General features: G+C 49.2%; 1 protein-coding gene across 1 annotated transcript in view; it reads left to right on the forward strand.

Annotated features, from left to right (window-relative positions):
- PRRC2B (proline rich coiled-coil 2B) overlaps positions 1-19,021 on the forward strand; it is an 86,144-nt gene that overhangs the window by 44,101 nt on the left and 23,022 nt on the right. The window contains exons 10-14 of the mRNA XM_080819350.1: positions 4,390-4,480; positions 7,185-7,371; positions 11,032-11,347; positions 13,117-13,298; positions 15,383-15,578. Of these exons, the coding sequence (XP_080675476.1) occupies positions 4,390-4,480; positions 7,185-7,371; positions 11,032-11,347; positions 13,117-13,298; positions 15,383-15,578 (972 nt within the window). The remainder of the gene's footprint in view (positions 1-4,389; positions 4,481-7,184; positions 7,372-11,031; positions 11,348-13,116; positions 13,299-15,382; positions 15,579-19,021) is intronic.

Raw genomic sequence — 19,021 nt, forward strand, 5'->3', positions numbered from 1 at the left:
ACCTTTCCCCGTGGTGGCCAGGCCAGGTGACATTCCCGGCAGCACGGTTTGAGAACTGGGTTTCTCTGCGCCCTCACAACACTTACACGTGATTAGTCTTTGTAATTTTAGCCATTCTAGTGGGTGTGTAGTGGTGGCTCATTGTGCTTTTAATTTGCATCTTGCTGATGACTAATGATGATGAACAAGTTTTCATGTGTTATTTGGCTACTGGTGGTTTGTTTTTTTGAGTGCTAGGATACAAGTCCCAGATACGAGTCCTGTGCAACTTCATGTTTTACAAATATTTTTTCCCATTGTTTGCCTGCCTTGTTTTTTTTTTTTTTAAATTTATTTATCTACTTGAGAAAGAGAGCATGCGCGCGTGCATACAAGTGGAGGAAGAGGCAGAAGGGGAGAGAGATGGAGAATCCCAAGCAGACTCCGTGCTGAGTGTGGAGCCCAACATGGGGCTCAATCCTAGGACCCACGAGGTCACAACCTGAGCCGAAAGCAAGAGTCAGACACAACTGACTGAGCCACCCAGGCGCCCCCTTGTCTGTTCTTTTTTTTTTGCATTGTGTTTTGATGAGCCAAAGTTTCTTTATTTTGAAGAAGCTTAATTTATTAGTGTTTTTTATAGTTATTTCTTTTGTATCCTGTCTAAAAATCTTTGTCTCCCCTTGACAACAAATATACTCCCTTATTGTCTATAGTTTCAACTCTCATTTTTGGGTCTGTGGTCTATGTTGAATTAATTTTTGTGCATAAGCCAAGAGTCAAGGCTTGTTCAGATCTGTAAGGCTGTCTAGTGGTTCTGTACCATTTGTTGTTAGGACTTTCCTCTCCCTATTGAATTTTGCTTGGGCACCTTTGCCAAAAATCCATTGACTAGATAAGTGTGGGTCTATTTCTGGACCTTGCTTGTTTCATTGATGTATTTGTTCATCCTGTAGGTTTATAGTAAGTCTTAAATTCACGCCGTGTAAGTTTCCAGCCTTGTTCCTTTTCAAGATTGACTGTTTTTTCAAGATTATTCGACTGTGAGATCGTTTCATTCCCATATAAATTTAGAATCAGCCTGTCATATTTACAAAAGGCCCACAGGCATTTTGGTTAGGACTGTGTTGAATTTATTTCTGGATAAAATGGTATCTTCCATTGATATCCAGTGATATCTTCCACCCGGGAACTTGGTGAGTGTGACTTTTCTCAGCTGTGTTTCAGTTTTCAGTGTGGAGATCTTGAACAGCTTTTGATAAATTTATTCCTAAGTAGTTTATGTTTTTTGATGCTGCTGTAAATGGCATTGATTTTTTAAAATGTTATTTCATTTTCTATTTGGTGTTTTATATAAACAGTTGATTTTTGTGTATGGACCTGTACCAAGCACTTTGCTGAATTACACTGGGTCAGTTTTACTAGGTTTTGCTGATTTCTTAGAATTTTGCCTACAAATAGGGAGAGTTTTGTATCTTCTTTTCAGATGATACGCCTTTTATTTCTTTTTCTTGCCTAAATGCAGTGTGGTACTTCTAGTCCAGTGCTGTATTCAGCGTCTTTGTTCCTGGCCTTGGGGAGAAAATGTTTAGTGTTTCACCGTTAAATCTGATGTCAGCTATAGGATTTTGGGTGTTCTTTATCAGATCGAGGGATTTCCTTCTATTTCTAGTTTGCTGAGTGTTTTGTTTTCTAAATCATGAATGGGTATTGAATTTTATAAAATAACTTTTCCTATGTCTGTCATCATAAGATTTTTGTCCTTTATTTTGGTAATCTAGAGGACTGCATTAATTGATTGGTTGATACTTATTTGTTTATTTATTTATAAAATATTTTTAAAAATTTATATACTTGATAGAGCACAAGTAGGCAGAGTAGCAGGCAGAGGGAGAAGGAGAAGCAGGCTTTCTGCAGAGCAGGGAGCCCAACTAAGGGCTCTATCCCAGGACTGATCATGACCCCAGCCTAAGGCAGATGCTTAACTGACTGAGCCATCCAGGCGTCCCTATTTATTTACTATTTTATTTTATTTATTTTATTTATCTATTTAAACCACCTTGCATTCCTAGAATAAGCTCCACCTTTTTGTATGCCTAGATTCAGTGTGCTGATATTTTATTAAGATTCTTGATGTCTGTGTCCGTGGCAGATATTGGTCTCTGATCTTCTTTTCTTTTAATATCTATGTTGGGTTTTGATCTTGGGTTATGCTGGGCTCATAAGCGGAGTTGGAAAACGTTCCTTCTTTACTTTTTGAAAGAGTTTCTGTAAGTTTGGTATTATTTCACTCATAAATACCTGGTAAAATTAACCAGTGAAATAATTTGACCCTGGAGTTTTCTTGATGGTGACATTTTTGATAATAAGTTTAATTTCTTTGGTTAGTTGCAGGGTTACTCAGATATCCTTTGTTGTTTTTGTCAGTATTTAATAAGTTGTATTTTCCAAGGGATTTGTTCATTTCTTTTGAATTGAATTTATTGGTATAAAGTTGTTGTTCTCATTCCTTTTCCTTTTGATGTCTGTAGGCTCTGTAGTGCTAGACCCTCTTTCATCCCCAGTAACTGGGTAATTTTCTGTTTCCTCTTTTTCTTACTCATTTCATCCAAGGAGGTATTCTTTTTATTAATCTCCATCTCTTAAGAGGCAGTTTTGACTTTAATTTTCTCCATTGTTGGATTGTTTTTTATTTATCTGTTCATTTTCATTATTAGGGCTTTCTGGATTTCTTTCTTTTTTTTTTTTTTTTTAAGATTTTATTTATTTACTTGACAGACAGAGATCACAGGTAGGCAGAGAGGCAGGCAGAGAGAGAGGAAGGGAAGCAGGCTCCCCGCAGAGCAGAGAGCCTGATGCGGGGCTCGATCCCAGGACCCTGGGATCATGACCTGAGCCGAAGGCAGAGGCTTTAACCCACTGAGCCACCCAGGCGCCCCAGGGCTTTCTGGATTTCTAATTTAATTCTATCATAGTTCAAGAGCATGTACTGTATGGCTTCAGTTCTTTTCAACTTACTGAGACTTATTTTATGACTAGGACATAGTTGTCTTGGTGATTGTTCAGGTGCATTTGAAAAGAATGCGTATTGTACAGTTGTTAGGCGTCTGTGAATATCAGTTTCGTCACTCTCAAGGTGGTTGATAAGTGTCCTTCAGATCTTGCCTACTTACACTTTTGTCTGATTCTCTCAGTTACTGAAAATGAGGTGTGGAGTTCTCTGCTGGGACCATGGATTTATCTGTTTCTCCCTTTAATTTTATCAGATTTCTGCTTTGTTGATTTCGAAGCTGTTATTAGGCGTATGCACATTTTATAATTTTTATGACTGACATATTGACCTTTTGTATTGTTTTCAGATGTCCTTTATCACTAGAAATGCTTCTTGTCTTGGGAGGGGTCTCTTTTGTCCCACGTGAGATCATTGCTGTAGTGTTATGTTTTCATGGTGTGTCATTTTTCTCGAATCCTTTTCCTTCCGACCCATTTGTGTTTGTTTAAACTGAAGATCTAGACAGCATATAGCATTTGCTTTTTCATCAAATTGGCTTTATAATTATATTGGATTTTTTGTTTCCTTTTTTAAAAGGTATAGTTCATATAACAAATTTCATACACCATTAAATCCATCCTTTTAAAGTCCACAATTCAGTGGGTTTTAGTACATTCACAAGCTTGTGCAGCCATTTCCACTGTCCAGTTCCAGAACATTTCCATCGCCCACAGAAGCAGCACACTGTACCATTCATCAGCAGCCACTCCCAGCTACCCCCCCACCCCCGCACACATCCTCTGGCAACCACTAATTTACTTTCTGTCTCTGTGGTTTTGCCTATTCTGGACATTTCATATAAATGGAAGCACACAGTATAGTGTGTAGCCTTTTCTGTCTGGCTTCTCTCACTGAGCCTGTTTTCAAGATTCATTTTGTTGAGCTGTGTGTTCATATTCATTTTTATGGCCAAAATACTCTTCCCCTGTATGGATCTCCCACATTTTGTGTGCCCACTTGTCAGCTGGTGGGTACTTTCTGCGCTCTGAGCCCCTCAGGCTGGGGAGTGCCCTAGGACACAGCAGCAGCTCACAGATCCCACTGACCATGGCTCTGTGTTGCCAGGTTGGACTCCCATCTAGTTTCGCCTGCTCTTTTGTTCACTCTTCTGTATCTTCTAAGACATTTGTAAAATATTTTGTCCAGATTTAAGAACTGTTGTCTGTGGAAGGGCTCTTCCGACCAGGGCTGCTTTGCTGTCACCCGAACCCAGAGCGGTCCCTCACTTTACCTGCGGTGTTTGTGGTGGCGTGGTGGCGGCTGGCCGGGTTGCCCTCCTCCTCCTCTGACTGGAGGAAGCCCCCAGTGTGGCACTCAGCTCAGCTCCTCTGGTCTCCCCGGCCCTCCTCCTGTTGTAGGCCTGCACGAGGAAGTGGACTACTCCGAGAAGCTGAAGTTCAGTGATGACGAAGAGGAGGAAGAAGTTGGGAAGGACGGCAGGCCGAAGTGGTAAGGACTCCCCCGTCCCTGCTCCTGGGGCTTGACCAGCGCGAGTGTACGTGTGTCACTGCTTATTGGTGCAGCCGTGGGCTGGTCATCCTGCCGAGTGCATTTCCTGGTCACGGGCAGCCTCACACGGGCTGATACCATTTCTCTTCTGCGGATGGGACAGCGTGTGGGCTTGGAGCCGGGGCGTGCATCCCGACACGGTTGTCTGGCTGAGTGCTGGTGGTTTTAACCACTGTGCCGGGGTTGAGTGTGGCACTGTGCCTGAGTGAGTGTGTACACCACTTGCTCCGCAGATGACCTATGGATATGGGGCCCAGAAAGGTCTCTCTGCCAGGCAAGTTTGGGAAACCAACGGGCTTCACCTAACTCCTTTACTCCATCGTTGCCCAAAGCCTCCGACTGGCGTGCTAGAGCGTGTCAGGGATCTTTGGGGAGATCTTTGGGGAGAAGCTCCGAGTGGGGCATGCCGCATTACCTGAACTCACTGACCGTTTCATTCCTTTTCTCTTTTTTGAATCATTTCACTGGACTCATTTTACCTGTAATGCCCTTTGGAAAATACTTCATTGTAGTTTGGTCCCTCTGGTTTTTGTCATGATACCAGTAGATTGATTGGCCAGTACTTTTATTTTTAAAGTAAATTCCACCCCCATTGTGGGACTCAAACTCATGACCCTGAGATCAAGAGTCTCATGCTCTACCAACTAAGCCAGCCAGACTCTCTGGCTAGTACCTTTTTTTTGTTGTTGTTGTTGTTTTAAGAGTTTATTTATTTGAGAGAGGAGGAGAGAGAGCACAAGCAGGAGAGGGGCCGAGGGAGAAGGAGAAGCAGGCTCTTGGCTGAGCAGGGAGCCTAACTCAGGGCTCGATCACAGGACACTGGGATCATGACCTGAGCTGAAGGCAGATGCTTAACAGACTGAGCCACCCTTGTACCCCGGCTAGTACTTTTTAAATAGTACCTATGGCTGCTTTAATTTGCTTTTTAATTTAATTTTATTTTTGATACCAGCAAGTATGAATGCTTTCCTTTGTGTGGGATTGCCTATTTATTTCCTTTGTACATATATTTATTAGACTTACTATATCCCTTTTAAAATGTGATTAGTGTTTTATATTGTTTCGCTATTAATGCTTTGATGTTTTTCTTTTTGTCAGTTTTATTGTCAGTAACTGAATGTTTACATAGTTGAGTCTGCAAGTCTTTTTCTTTCTTATTCCATGTTATGTACTTCAAAGTCCTTCTAGAGGGAGTGGGTAGGGATCTTCTGCCACTTTTTCTCTGATACACAAACAATTAAGTAATTGAGGCTTCTCTAACTTAAAATGCTACTTGATTTTAACTGAAGCTTTGAATGCACTTGGGAAAAATCTATGGGTCAGTTCTTGGAACATTAAACCCAGAAGGAATTGTGAGCAAGAATTTAAATTAAAGGCAAAACCATACGATTTTACAGACATAGGGAGCAGTCGGACACTGCTCCTCGACTCTTTCAGCTGACGTGAATGGAATATTCAACTGAAAGAGTTAAGTGTGGGTTTGGACCCAGCTTCGCTGCTGGCTGTGACCAAGGACATCTCAAATTGAGAGTCCCCAAACCATCCCCTCCCTGAACCTGCACTCTTTTCGGTGTTTCCTGAGTTGGTTGTGAGGCTCCTCCTCCAAGCTCCCCCGTCTTCCTTGAATCTTCTTTGTTTCCCCATCCGTGACGGGCTCCTGACACTTCCCTGGACTCCATCCCTTCCTGTTCATTGTCTCTGGGCCCCTGGGACCACGTCCTTTCTTCTCCGGACCTTTCAGAGGTTAGCCACCTCAGGTCCTTCCTCCACACTATGCCTTGGTTGTCTTTCCTGGTGCGTCAGGAGCCTTGTGTGGTCTCGGCGCCTCTCAAAGTGACGTCGGGAGTCCTAGCAGTTGCTGGCCCACTGTGATCTAAGGCAGCTTCCTGGCCCCATCCTCCCTCTGCCCTCCCCGTGCCCATGTGCACGGACACGCGCAGACACACACATACTAGCCATACCTGACCTGACCCGCTGCTTTTCGCTGAACTCCTTGACGTATGCCGGGCGCTGCTTTTGCACGAAAGCAGTGCTTGGTAAATGCCCGCATTTTTTTATCCTGGTGCCTTTGTTTCCCCTGCAGCATGTAAAGGTGGGCACTCTGCAGACCTCCATTCCCCCCAGCCTCCGTTCGGAACCCCTCTTCTGCTCTGTGCTGTGTCTGCTCTGCTTCCTCCTCTTGCTCTGTTATGGCATCATCCAGTGAGTCCTTGTTTGCTGTTCTGAGGAAAATTGATTGAGCTCCTCCTTTATGCAAAGCATAGGGAAGGAGCCATAGTCTAAGGGGAAGGACCTTCATCTGGGATCTCAGGTTCAAATCTGTTCGCTCTTCCTGGGAAGACAGCTCCCCAGCGTCTCGAGACTCTGTTACCAATTCTTTAAAATGGGGGAGAAAGGACTTAACTTCCTGTAAACCAAGTAATGGATGTGGAAGTTTTTTTGTGTAAGAGTGACTTGGTAGATGTTGGTGCTGGATTTTGGTGTTCCGGGCGTGTCCTCTCACCCACGCAGGCTAGGTCTGTTCCAGGGAACGACATTGGTGTGTAGACAGCTGGCTGGGGGATTCCTGAGGCCCTCTGACGGGTAAGACCAGAGCGCACTTGGGCTATCTGGGAGAACTCACACGCACTGCGGTCTGTCCCAGGAGCAGTTGGGACCCCAGACGGCAGCGGCAGTTGTCAATGAGCTCTGCGGACAGTGCTGATGCCAAGCGTCCCCAGGAGGAAGGAAAAGACTGGGGCGAAGCAGTGACCCGTGTCGTCCGGAAAGTGCCAGAACCTCAGCCACCTTCCAGGAAACTTCACAGCTGGGCGTCCGGCCCTGACTACCAGGTACTGTGGTCACTGGAGGGGTTCTGTGCCTGTGGTTAGCTTGGGAGACACATGTGCATGCACGCACCTGCTCTTCTCAGACTCCTCTCACCGAGCTTCAGGACCGCAGCACGATGGTCGTCTGGTTGTCTGCCCTCTACGTTTGCACTTCACTGAGTTCGTGGTTTCTGAGAAGTCCTGGGTGGACATTTCTCTCTCTTGATTTTTCATTTAAAAAGTTTATTTTTAAAATTTTGAAACAGTCACAAACTTAACCAAAAAGTTGGAAGCACAACACAAAGAATATTTTTCTCTGAACCATTTTTAGAGTAAGTTACCAGCCTGGTCAGGCCCTGTGCCCGCAGAATGCTTTGGTATTTATTTTCTGCCTCGTAGGTAACCACGGTTAAAACCAGGAAGTCGGCATTGGTGCCTCACCGGCATCCGATTCTCAGCCCCATCTAGCTTATTCTGTTTGCTCCATCAGTGTCCTTGCTACAGAAGAATCCACTTCCGAATCATGGGCTGCCTCCAGTCTGGAGGAGCCCTCAGCTTCCTTCACGCTCATGACTCTGACCCTTACCGAGATTGCAAGTCATTTGTTTTGTGGAATTCACCTCCGGTTGGGTTTCCAAGGTTTCCATTTTTGGCTAGAATGTCTCAGGGATGACACTGACTCTTCTCCTTGTATCGCCCCATGTGACTGATCCCACTTTGTCCACGCTCTGACAGCATCACTCTGATTGCTCTCTCTCTCTTTTTTTTAAAAGATTTTATTTATTTATTTGACAGAGATTACAAGTAGGCAGAGAGGCAGGCAGAGAGAGAGGAGGAAGCAGGCTCCCTGCTGAGCAGAGAGCCTGATGTGGGGCTCCATCCCAGGACCCTGAGATCATGACCTGAGCCGAAGGCAGAGGCTTCACCCACTGAGCCACCCAGGTGCCCCATCATCACTCTGATCTCTTAACTAAGGTTTTAATGCTCACCAAATTTCACACCATGGAGTTTCTCTCATCCACATTTGTAACTTATAAAAAATTTGTGGGGAGATACTTTGAAAATATAACTATTCTGTTTCTCATTAAACTTCCAGTTTCCTTATTCATATCAGTGGGTTATAGTCTGTTCCTCTTACTGTTCTGCAGCTCCGGCTATCTTTGATTTGGCCGTCAGGAGCCTCTTCAGGCTGGTGTCTGTCCTTATGTGTCCCATCCATTATTAAGCAGTTTCTTTGCTTTCTGATAGGAGAAGCTTTTTTCTTTTCTTTTCTCTTTTTCTTTTTTTTTCAATCTCCTTTTTCCCCCAAGTAAGCTCTACACCCAACATGGGTCTTGAACTCACAACCCTGAGATCAAGAGTTGCATGGTTGGTCTACCAGGCAGGCACCCCAGGATAGCTTTTCTAAGGTCATTTTGTGCTTACCTTGTCTTGCTCTGGAATCAGCCCTTAAGATACTTAGAAACCAATAATGTGGGTATCAGGAGTGCTCACTGCTTGGTGGACAGGGTGAGGACAGGTGTGTGTATATGCAGATACGTGTGTACACACAGATGCATGTACATGTCTTCATTATTCATGTATCTGTGTAGAGAACCATGACTTCACAGTGTTAGCTCCAGTTCCACACAATCCAGCTTGGTTTTTTCCCACCGTGTATCTGTAACTCCTCTTTCCAACAGTGAGATACCTGTTCCCATCGTCCCTAGTGTTCACACTGACTTGATCAGTCCCCCTGTGTGTGACCAGTCTCCCGTTTCTGCCCCCTCGCTCTCTCCCTTGCACCGATGCCCTCCTTGCCCTCTCAGCTATCAGTGCCCCATTCCCCTGCCCTGCATGGATGCCCTGAATCTCCCTGCTGGGCCACCTCTCCTTGTGAATTGCCTCCTCACCCAGCTTGGTTGGGCTCTAACTCCCACACCAGCCGCACCTCCACATGGACACCGTCCTCTCGATGCCTGGGCTCTGACCACCTGCTCTTAGCCTCCAGGACTGCCTGCCACCGTGTGCCTGCCTTGCTGGGCCGTGCTTCGGGGCTTTGGGACAGATTGTCCAGGAGGCACGGAGTTAGGTCTAAGAAAGGCATTAATTCAGGTACACATGGGAAAATTATGCCAACAGTAACAAAATTGCCATTTTTAAGGCACTTTGTCATTTAAGGGACTCTGGTTCCACGTCATATAAAATGAAAATGCCTTTATCTTCAGTCTTTTGTATCAAGTACCTGTTGTGTGCCAGGCGCTGTGCTAGGGCTAGGGAACACAAAAGTGAAACAGAATTGACACAGAGCTGTTCTTGGAAGTTACCGTGCAGTTAATCCAGATTTCATTCCTTTCTGGGGGTTACTCAGTATTCCAAGAAGGTTTCACTTTGATCTGCTCATAAACAACAACGTGAGTTGACTGAGTCAGCAAAGAAAAAAAAATCTCTATAATTTCATGCATTCAGGCTTCTGAAAAGTTCAGACGCTTTGCAGAGCGTGAGGTCCGTGAAACGGCAGCTACTGTTAGGGCGCTCCAGATATCTTGTGGAGTTCGACATGTGCCCTTTCATTTCTGGGAGCCCTGGGGCATGAGGTAAATGACGATGTAGGCCCTGGGGTGCCCCTGTGCACAGCGTTCAGAGCACGGGGGTAGGCCTGGTCCCAGGCAACGTGAAAGGACAGTGCTCTCTCGCACCCCAGTCCCATCTTCTGAAAGTGTTTCTCTGCTTCCAGGTTCCAAGTTCCTAATCCTCTCTGGTTGTCGTTATTGTCTCTTGATTACGAGTAGATAACTTTCAGGAGGAAAGTCCTTGACTGCAGTAAATGTGTCGCGTGGCGCTTTTGTGGAGGGCCCATGAGCACGCGAGGAAAGGCACAGATCTTGTTTATTGATTTTGGAGGGCTGGGGACCCTTGTATGTGTCTGCCGCGAGCACCTGGCACAGGAGGCTCTGTTTTGGAGGGTCATTCCCCACTGGAATTTCGGTGACCGGTGCTGAATTACACCTGCCTGACGTCTGTGCTGCGATGCTCCCTGCCTGCAGCTCCACTCCCTGCACGTTGGGGAGCCCCCTTCCCAGGGCTGGGAGGGCGTCCCACTGGTTGCCCAGTAACTGGAAACCAATGAGAGACTCAGAAGCAGATGAAATGGCCCCAAAGAGATGTTTTTATATGAAGAGTCACTTTGAAACCGTATGTGTGACGGTGAATTTTAAATTCTTGTGCCTCTTTACACCCAGAGGTTTCTATATTTTCATGGGAGAAAGAGGAGAGCCGTTTTGCAACTGAGATGATGAATGTGGGGGTGTCTGCTCCTTTCCACTAGCCGGGCCGGGTTGGGGGGGTGCTGACGTTCTTATGTGTGCATTAGCTGTGGTGAGAGCATCCGGTGCTGTTCCCCGTGTCAGTCACGGTGCAGAGCGCTTTGCATGGCCTTCGTTGCATGTGCACTGTCCCTCGGTCCTCCTTTGTCCCCGGCTTACACAGGGGGAGCTAGGGTAGAGGACACTGGCACTTGCCCAGACCTCACTGCAGATTAGTAAAGGGCCAAGCAGGATTGAAACCCGGGTCCACTCGGCACCTGACTACTGCTGCCTCTTAAAGGTGCTCAGGGGTCTTGGGAAGGAGAGCTGATCGCATGGTGGGGTGGCCCGTCTCCTGGGCTCGGGCCCGTTGTTTCATCCAACTTTATTCTCTGGGCAGAAGTCCTCGCTGGGCAGCATGTTCCGACAACAGTCTCTTGAGGACAAAGAGGACAAGCCAGCCCCACGGCAGAAGTTTGTGCAGTCGGAGATGTCCGAGGCTGTGGAGCGAGCCCGAAAGCGCCGGGAGGAGGAGGAGCGCCGAGCCCGGGAGGAGAGGCTGGCTGCCTGTGCCGCCAAGCTTAAGCAGCTGGACCAGAAGTGCAAGCAGGCTCAGAAGGCGGGCGAGGCCCAGAAGCAGGCAGAGAAGGAGGTGCCCCGATCTCCAGGCACTGAGAAGCCGCCCCCACAGGAGAATGGCCCTGCTGTGCGCAAAGGTAGGCGCTGCGCCTGGTCCCGTGAACCAGCCACCCTGGGCTGTTGGCTGTGCTCTGTTTGCTTCTCCCTGGCTTTCCGGTGCAGCTGGCAGCGGCCATCGAGGGAATGCGGGAAGCACGGGTCGTTGAGTTCTGGCCTGAGTTCACATCCTGTTGTAGCTACACACTTCGCCTCCCTGGCGCTTGTTTCCTTGTCTGTAAGACAGGATGGAAGTAGTGTGTTCCTGTCCAACGGGATGGAGTAGTGTGTTCCTGCCCGCACGCCGAGGGCACGGCAGAGCACGTACAGAAAGCACTGGGCGCACCTTCCAGATACGGAAAGCATGCGTGTTACCAACTCTGTCCTCATCGTCTTCATCGCTGTTCTCGTTCCTGCCCCCGCCCAGCCAAAGATGCAGGCGCTAGCAAAGGGTCCTTTTAGTTCATTTAAGAAAATCACAAAGAACGTACCTTTGTGGCATTGAGAGAAGCCCGCCTGCTCTGCTCGTTCGAGTGCGTTCTTCCTGGCATTAATTCTGCAGGGAGTGGATCACGTGGCTCCGTAAGGGATGTTGAACAACGCCGCGTGGTGGAGAGGGGCTCCTGCAGCGGTTTGAAAGAGTACGGCCAGCTTTGTTCTTTGTGATTTCTTTCTTTCTTTTTTTTTTTTAAAGATTTTATTTGCGAGAGAGGGAGAGAGAGAGAGAATGAGCAGGGAGAGAGGGAGACAGAGAAGCAGGCTTCCCGCTGAGCAGGGAGCCCGATGCGGGGCTCGATCCTGGGACTCTGGAATCACGACCTGAGCTGAAGGCAGACACTTAACTGACAGAGCCACCCAGGCGCCCTTCTTTGTGATATCCTTAAATGAACTAAAAGCCACTCTTTTTAGGAGAGAAGAGTCTGATGCTGGGTTCAGTCCCTGAAGGCTGCTCAGGTGGGTCTTACTCCTGATCTGTTGGTCCCCGGCCCCTCTGGCGGGGGATCTCTGAGAAACCGACAACTGTTCTGTCCGTTTCCTTGCCCGGAAGTCTGGGTGTGGCCTGTGCCCAGCCCCAGTACTCACTGAGCTGGAGAGTCTGGGAAGCGGGTGCTTTGGTGTGAGCACTGCTCCGTTGAGACAGGTCCTCGGGGTGGACCTGGGTGCTGCGTGTGCCCCTGCCCTGTGCTTCTGTGGCCTTCCTCTGGGGCATACCGCCAGGTCTCTGGCGTTTGCGTGGGGATTTGATTGTCCCCTGCAGTAGAATTAAGAATGCAGGCATTAATTATACTTCAGTAAAGCTGAGGGACCCCCCCCCCACCCCAGTGCAAAGCTAGAAAGCTGGGATGGGGGCAAGAAAGAGGGAAACTGTTCTCTTCCCTTTACCAGTGAGGAGGCGGGCAAGGAGAGGCGCAGTGACTTGTGCAACCTTTAGATGTGTTGACGCCCGCTGCTCGGATGGGTGTGGGCTGTCCCGAGCTGGTGGCTGCTGTCCGCTTTGCTGGAGTCCTTTTCAATAAAACCTCTCTCGCCTGGAACTGAACCCCAGCCTCACCGCCCACTGTGTGACCCTGGCAGGTCACCTGACCTCTTGATCCTTCCCTTTCTCACCTCCAGAGGGATGGCGTCCCGGGGCGTCTGTGAGCTCACGCGTGCAGGGCAGGTGTTATTAGCACGTGCCGGGGCTCAGGGCTGGGGATCGGCCAGCCTTGGAATGTCTGCACCAGCAAGAACGAGCGTTTGCCGTAAACGTTCGGCCAGCCCAGCTTTTGTGAGCTCACTGCAGACATTTTTCTCGTTATTTGTCCTCTAGGCTCTCCCGAGTTCTCTGCCCAGGGAGCCCCCAGTACGTTTTCAGAAGAAACCCCCACGGCTCCTCCAGCCGTGGCCCAGAGCAGCGGCAGTGAGGAGGGGGCCAGGGAGGCTGGGTCCCCCGCGCAGGAGTTCAAGTACCAGAAGTCACTTCCTCCCAGATTCCAGCGCCAGCAGCAGCAGGTAAACAGGTCGGACGGCTTGGTGGATGTCCCCTCCCCCTTCGGGGAGAACAGCCGGCAGGGATCTGCCCTCGCATACCCCCATCATCGGCAGGGGTCAGGGGCTGGGCCTGGAAACTTAGAGCCTTAGGAGAGCAGCCCTGGCCATTTTTCATTTTTCCAAGTGATTTCTCCTATGAACGAATAGAACCGCTGCTGGTAGCGGCCGGCCATGTTGTCCGATGTCGGCAAGGAAGTGGTGGTGGTGCGCGTGCCCGCTCCGAGCAGTGCACTGTGGCTTCTCCTTAGACCAGTGGTGTCCACCCTGGGACCCTCCCGGGGAGAGACGAGGCCCAGGAGGGCTTGCAAAGCTGTTGGAGAGGTGTGCTAGCTTTGGGCTAAGGATGTAGTTTTGTAGGTGTTGAGTCGAACTGATTCTGATCCTGATTGCGCAGCTTCTCTAGTCGGGCGTGGCCTTGGACGGGCCGGGAGGAGTGAACTCCTGCCTCCACAGGGCAGCCAGGCCCTTGGGGCACCTGCAGACTGGCTTATCGGTGTCGTCAGTATCCTCTTTATTAGTGGTCCCTAAACCTCAAAAGGGACCTTGTCTGCCCTGGGGAGGATGACAGGGTATTGTTGTCCTCATACCAACTCTGGTGGCCGCGCTGGAGCACTCACTCGCAACTGTGTCTTCAAGGAGGACGCGTGGAGGAACAGGTTCTACTGACGAGCGGTGCACTTAGTGGGAGACAGGTGGCATGTGGACATCACGTCGCCCGGCAGCCAGATGTGGTGTCTGTCGTGGTTAGCCGTCACTGAGCGTGGATCAGAACATGTGTGCCTTGGGGAGACACATCAGGGTCTTCAGCCTTTTCCGGAATCTCTTTTAGTTGCTTTTAAAGCCTTCACCTAAGCTCCTCCTTTCCGCGGGTCCCCGTGAGGTATTTCGGAAGCCCCCCAGCTCCTGAGCTACAAACAAGAAGAGACATCCCTCGTGCCGTGGCTGTGCGACAGTGTGAGCCGGCACCATGCCGTGATTCGCAGGCTTGGCGGGGAGTTAACCGACCAGGAGGCTCTCCGCGGTAGCTCCAGCCAGACACAGCCGTGAGAGTAACCCTGCGGGGCGGGGGCAGGGGCAGGAACCACTAAGTCCTTCCTCCAGGATAGAAAGGAGTCTGAACGCACCAGGGAAGCTGAAGGAGCCGGCCCGACAGACCGTCTGGTCAGGTTCCCTGAGGGCCTGGGGGCCGGACAGGGGAGCTCTGCGTGGAGGCTGGCAGCCCGGGGCCCTGCTGGTGGGTGCTGGTGAGGGGCCGCAGAGCTGTCCGGCGCGCCCGGCCCGGGCCTTCCTGTTTGTAGAAGGGAAGGGCGCAGCCGGTCAGCTCTTCTCCTTGTCCGCCTCGGCACCTGAGTCCTGCTGGAAGGCTGGTTTTGGGTGTTGTGAGGGCGGCCCCAGGGGTCAGCGATGCCAGGGGGGCAGGGCTGGAACTGAATCCTCACAGGGTCTAGGACCTTCACTAGAATGGTTTGCTGATACTCATCTGTGTGTGCAGCGACTTTTCTTTGTGCCATGACTGGTGGTCGGAGGCAAGGGTGTCACTGCTGTGAGGGGAGACGGGCGACGTGAGACCCTCACCCGCCCTCAGGGCACGGAGGGCGGTCCCAGCGCTGCAGGGCAGAGGCCGGCCGCCGGGGGCTGCCATGGACCGTGGTGGGGCTGCCCAGAGCAAGGGTTCTCTCAGCGCAAGCCTGAAGGAAGAGCAGGGCTGAGCCAGGATGGCGGGAACAGGAGCCTTCTAGGTGGAGGGCCCCGTGTGTCACCAGGGCCCCACGAGGCAGGCAGTTGTGGGCGCCGAAGGTCGAGGCAGGTGGGGCGGCTCCCATGGGGCCTGGTGGGATTCGGGCTGCTCCGCCGAGAGCTGTGGGGAGCCGTCAGAGACTCCTCAAGCCCGGGCTTGGTGTGACTCGGTGGGGGTGGGGGGGCGGTATGTGAGTGTGTGTATGTGTCGTGTGTGCACGTGAGCGTATGTGTTTGCAAGTGAGTACACGCGCAGGTGCAGGCTCTGCCCGGAGCACGTGCCTGACCCGGTCTTTCTCCCCGGCCAGGAGCAGCTGTACAAAATGCAGCACTGGCAGCCGGTGTACCCTCCGCCGTCCCACCCACAGCGCACCTTCTACCCCCACCATCCCCAGATGCTGGGCTTCGATCCCAGGTGGATGATGATGCCTTCCTACATGGACCCACGAATCCCGCCCCCTCGCGCCCCCGTGGATTTCTACCCGTCTGCCCTCCACCCCTCGGGTAAGCAGCTCCAGTGGGCCATGCGGGGAGAGGCTGGGATGGTGTGGGGGGAAGGGCCTTCCTTCGGGAGGTAGACCCACCTGGACTCCAGTCCGGCCTCTCCTGCAGCCCACGGGACCCGTCTGAGCTGGAGCTTTCTGTTGTTTGCAAAGTGAGGACACGGTCACGGTACTAGTCACACGGAATCGCTGGGGATTGTCCTTCCGGTCACGCGTTATACATCATTTTAATTAGTTCTGGCGTTCTTACTGTGTCGTTTTGTCCTGCTCTTTTTTCTTTTTTAATTGAAGTTTATCTCTTTCCATTTGTAATGTTCTTTGTGCTTTCTCCCTTCCTTTTTGTCCTTGATTTGTCCTTCCCAAGGTTTGCGTAATGCCATTTTTAAAAAGCAGCTTTGGGATTTCTTAATTCCTTTATTTTATTTGGCTTGTATTATATTAATTTCTGTTCTTTTCCTCATTAATTCCTTTGAAATTTTTCTCTTCTTTTTAACTAATTATGTTGAATACTTAGGTCATTAATTTCTGATCTTTTGCTGTAAGTATTCAAATATGACCTCAACTATAAATTCCCACGAATGGAAGTTTTAAGATACAGCGTTTTTATTGTTGTACAGTTTCAAATGTTAGTCTGATTTTGGTTCATCACCCTTTTTTGGTTGATGATTTTTAATGGTACGTTATAAATTTTCCATCGAGTTTTAAGATTTCCTTGTGGTGTTAATTTCTTTTCTTTTTTTAAGATTTTATTTATTTGGCAGAGAGGCAGGCAGAGAGAGAGGGGGAAGCAGGCTCCCTGCTACACAGAGAGCCTGATGCGGGGCTCCTTCCCAGGATCCTAAGATCAGGGCCTGAGCCAGAGGCAGGGGCTTAACCCACTGAGCCACCCACTGAGCCAACCAGGTGGTGTTAATTTCTAATGTGGTTGCTTTGTGTATAGGCAATATTATTTGGACGATAGAGAAGAGGGATCAGGAAACTTCCCTATAAATGCCAGATAGTCAATATTTTAGGCTTTGAGCACTACTCCATTTTACTGTTTTAGAACAAAAATGACCAGAGATGATAGTAATTGAATGAGCCTGGTCACTTTCCGGTAGAGCTTTGTTTTTAACAACAGGTGGCAGGTCAGACTTCACTCTAGGGCTTTTGTGCACCAACCAGTTCCTGGTCTAGATTGCTTGGCACTTGTTGACATTTTCTTGGTAGGCTCTTACATGATCTTTTTTTTTTTAAACATTCTAGCTGCTTGAAAACAATGTTATCCTCCAATTGGACGCGGCCCGTTACCTGGAACTTGCTGACTGTGCTGTGTGCACATACCTGTCCAACCTCGAGCTCTTAGCCCCGCTTGCCCACTTACCAAGAGGTGCGGGGAAAGTCTCCCGCTCTGACTGTGGATCTATCAGATCCCTAAGCCTGTCGCGTTTTACTTCCGTTGTCTTGGAAGCAGGCGGGTGCGGAGCGACCCGTCTTGTTCTGTCCTTGCTGTCGTCACGTGGCACCTGCTGTGCTTGGCTGCTTCCTCCCTCTGATGTCCACTCTGTTGGATATTAATGTCCTCATTCCGGTTTCCTTTTCCTGAGTGCTTACTTGGTATCTTTTTTTCCATCTTTTTACTGTCAGCCTCTCTGAGCCCTTTTTTCGGGGCAGTTTGTACATGCAAGATGTGTGTGGTTTTACACTCGGAAAAGTCCAACTTAAGCGCCAAAGTGCCTCACTTTAGATCTTGGGGATTATTATATTCAGATTTCCTACTTTCTGGCTTTCTGTGAATCTCGCCTTTCTGTGCTTTTCTTTTTCTTCATTTTTTGGAACAAATCTCCCTGTTGTTTTGGTGGTTGTACTCTGCGTTCTGTTTCTACTCTGTTAGTGGTCACACGACACTCTCACACACGCCTCTGACTCGCAGCAGCCGGTCAGCGTCCTTACTGCTGACCTGAGCTCCCGTGACCTCGTCAGTCTGTCTTCCTCTTTTTCCCTAGGAGTTTAGTTCCGTGTGTTTCTGGCCACCACGTTAGTCATTACTGTTTGTCTTGCTTCGTGGAATCTACGCCTGGCCAGATTTGCCTGTCCGCACACTGGTTTCTTCAGCGCCTTCTCTCTCGCATTTTCCTTCCATTTGGGTGAGACGTTTCTCCACGAAGTATGTTCTCTTGAGTTCTTCAGATTTTTCTGGCAGTAGGTTTTCTTTGCCTGAAAAAGTCTGTATGACACCCTTTCTCTCGCTGGGTGTAAAATTCTAGGTTGGCAGTTCGTTCTTTCAGGACCCAGAAGATAGTATTTCCTTTTCTTCTGGCTCCCGATGCCACTGAGGGTGACTCGTGTCTGTGTAACCTGCTCTGTTTGCTCTCTGGCCACGGCTCTTTTTTTTTTTTTTTTGCAGTTTTATAGTTTTTGGGTTTTTTTTGTTTTTTTGTTTTAGATTTTGTGTATGTACTTATTTGTCAGAGAGCGTGCAAGCAGGGGGAGCGGGAGAGAAGCAGGCCCCCACCAAGAAGGGAGCCCACCATGGGGCTCGATCCCAGGACCCTGGGATCACGAGCTGAGCTGAAGGCAGACGCTCAGCTGACTGAGCCCCCCAGGCATCCCCCAGTTTTATACTGTTATTTGATATTTAGCAGTTAGTTTTTATCCTCGCTAACTGTGGGTTTTTGAAAGTGGTGACAGGTCCATAGTAACCAGCCTGGAGAGCTTGTCTGGTGATTCTTTGTCCTCCTCACGTTTTCTGGATGTGGTTCGGGGCATTCCTTATTCCTCTGGCCCAGACAGCGTTGCCGAGCCTGGCTTCAGCGCACACACGTGGAGTTCCCCATCTCCTTCGTGGCAGATTTCTGGGACTCTTTGAGTGCCGGGGGGCCACGCCTCTTGAAACTGACCTAATGGATGCGATTGTGACTGTTGATGGCATTTTCTCTGGTCACTACCTTGCTGGTAACAGAACACCCCTTCTTGGTGGGGGCCTTTCTGCTGGGCCCCAGTTCACTCTTGTTGCTTTTAAGATCTCCTCTTTCTCTTTATTACTGGAATTTTTTCCCTCAAATTTGTGTTTTTTTTTTTTTAAGGATTTACTTGTTTATTTCAAAGTGTGCATGTGTGAGCAGGGGAGGGGCAGAGGGGCAGAGAGAGAGAGAGTCCCCAAGCAGACTCCCTAAGCAGATCCCTGCTGAGCACGGAGCCCAGCATGGGGCTGGATCCCAGGACCTTGAGCTCACGAGCTGAGCCGAAGTCAGATCAAATCTATTGTGCATGTGCATCATACATTTTTTTAAGTTCTTAATTACTTTGTTATGCTTTTCCTAATTCTTAAAACATAATTTCTGGTGTTTATTCTGTTATCTGAAGTTCTCAGGAAGGCACATAACTCTGGCCTGCTGCGGGTTCATGGTGGGCTGCTTCCCACATATGCTGGTGATTCTGGATTGTGAGTTCGTCTTCAGAGCT

Source organism: Martes martes, assembly GCF_963455335.1.
Source record: "Martes martes genome assembly, chromosome: 12".
Taxonomy (NCBI): Eukaryota; Metazoa; Chordata; class Mammalia; order Carnivora; family Mustelidae; genus Martes; species Martes martes.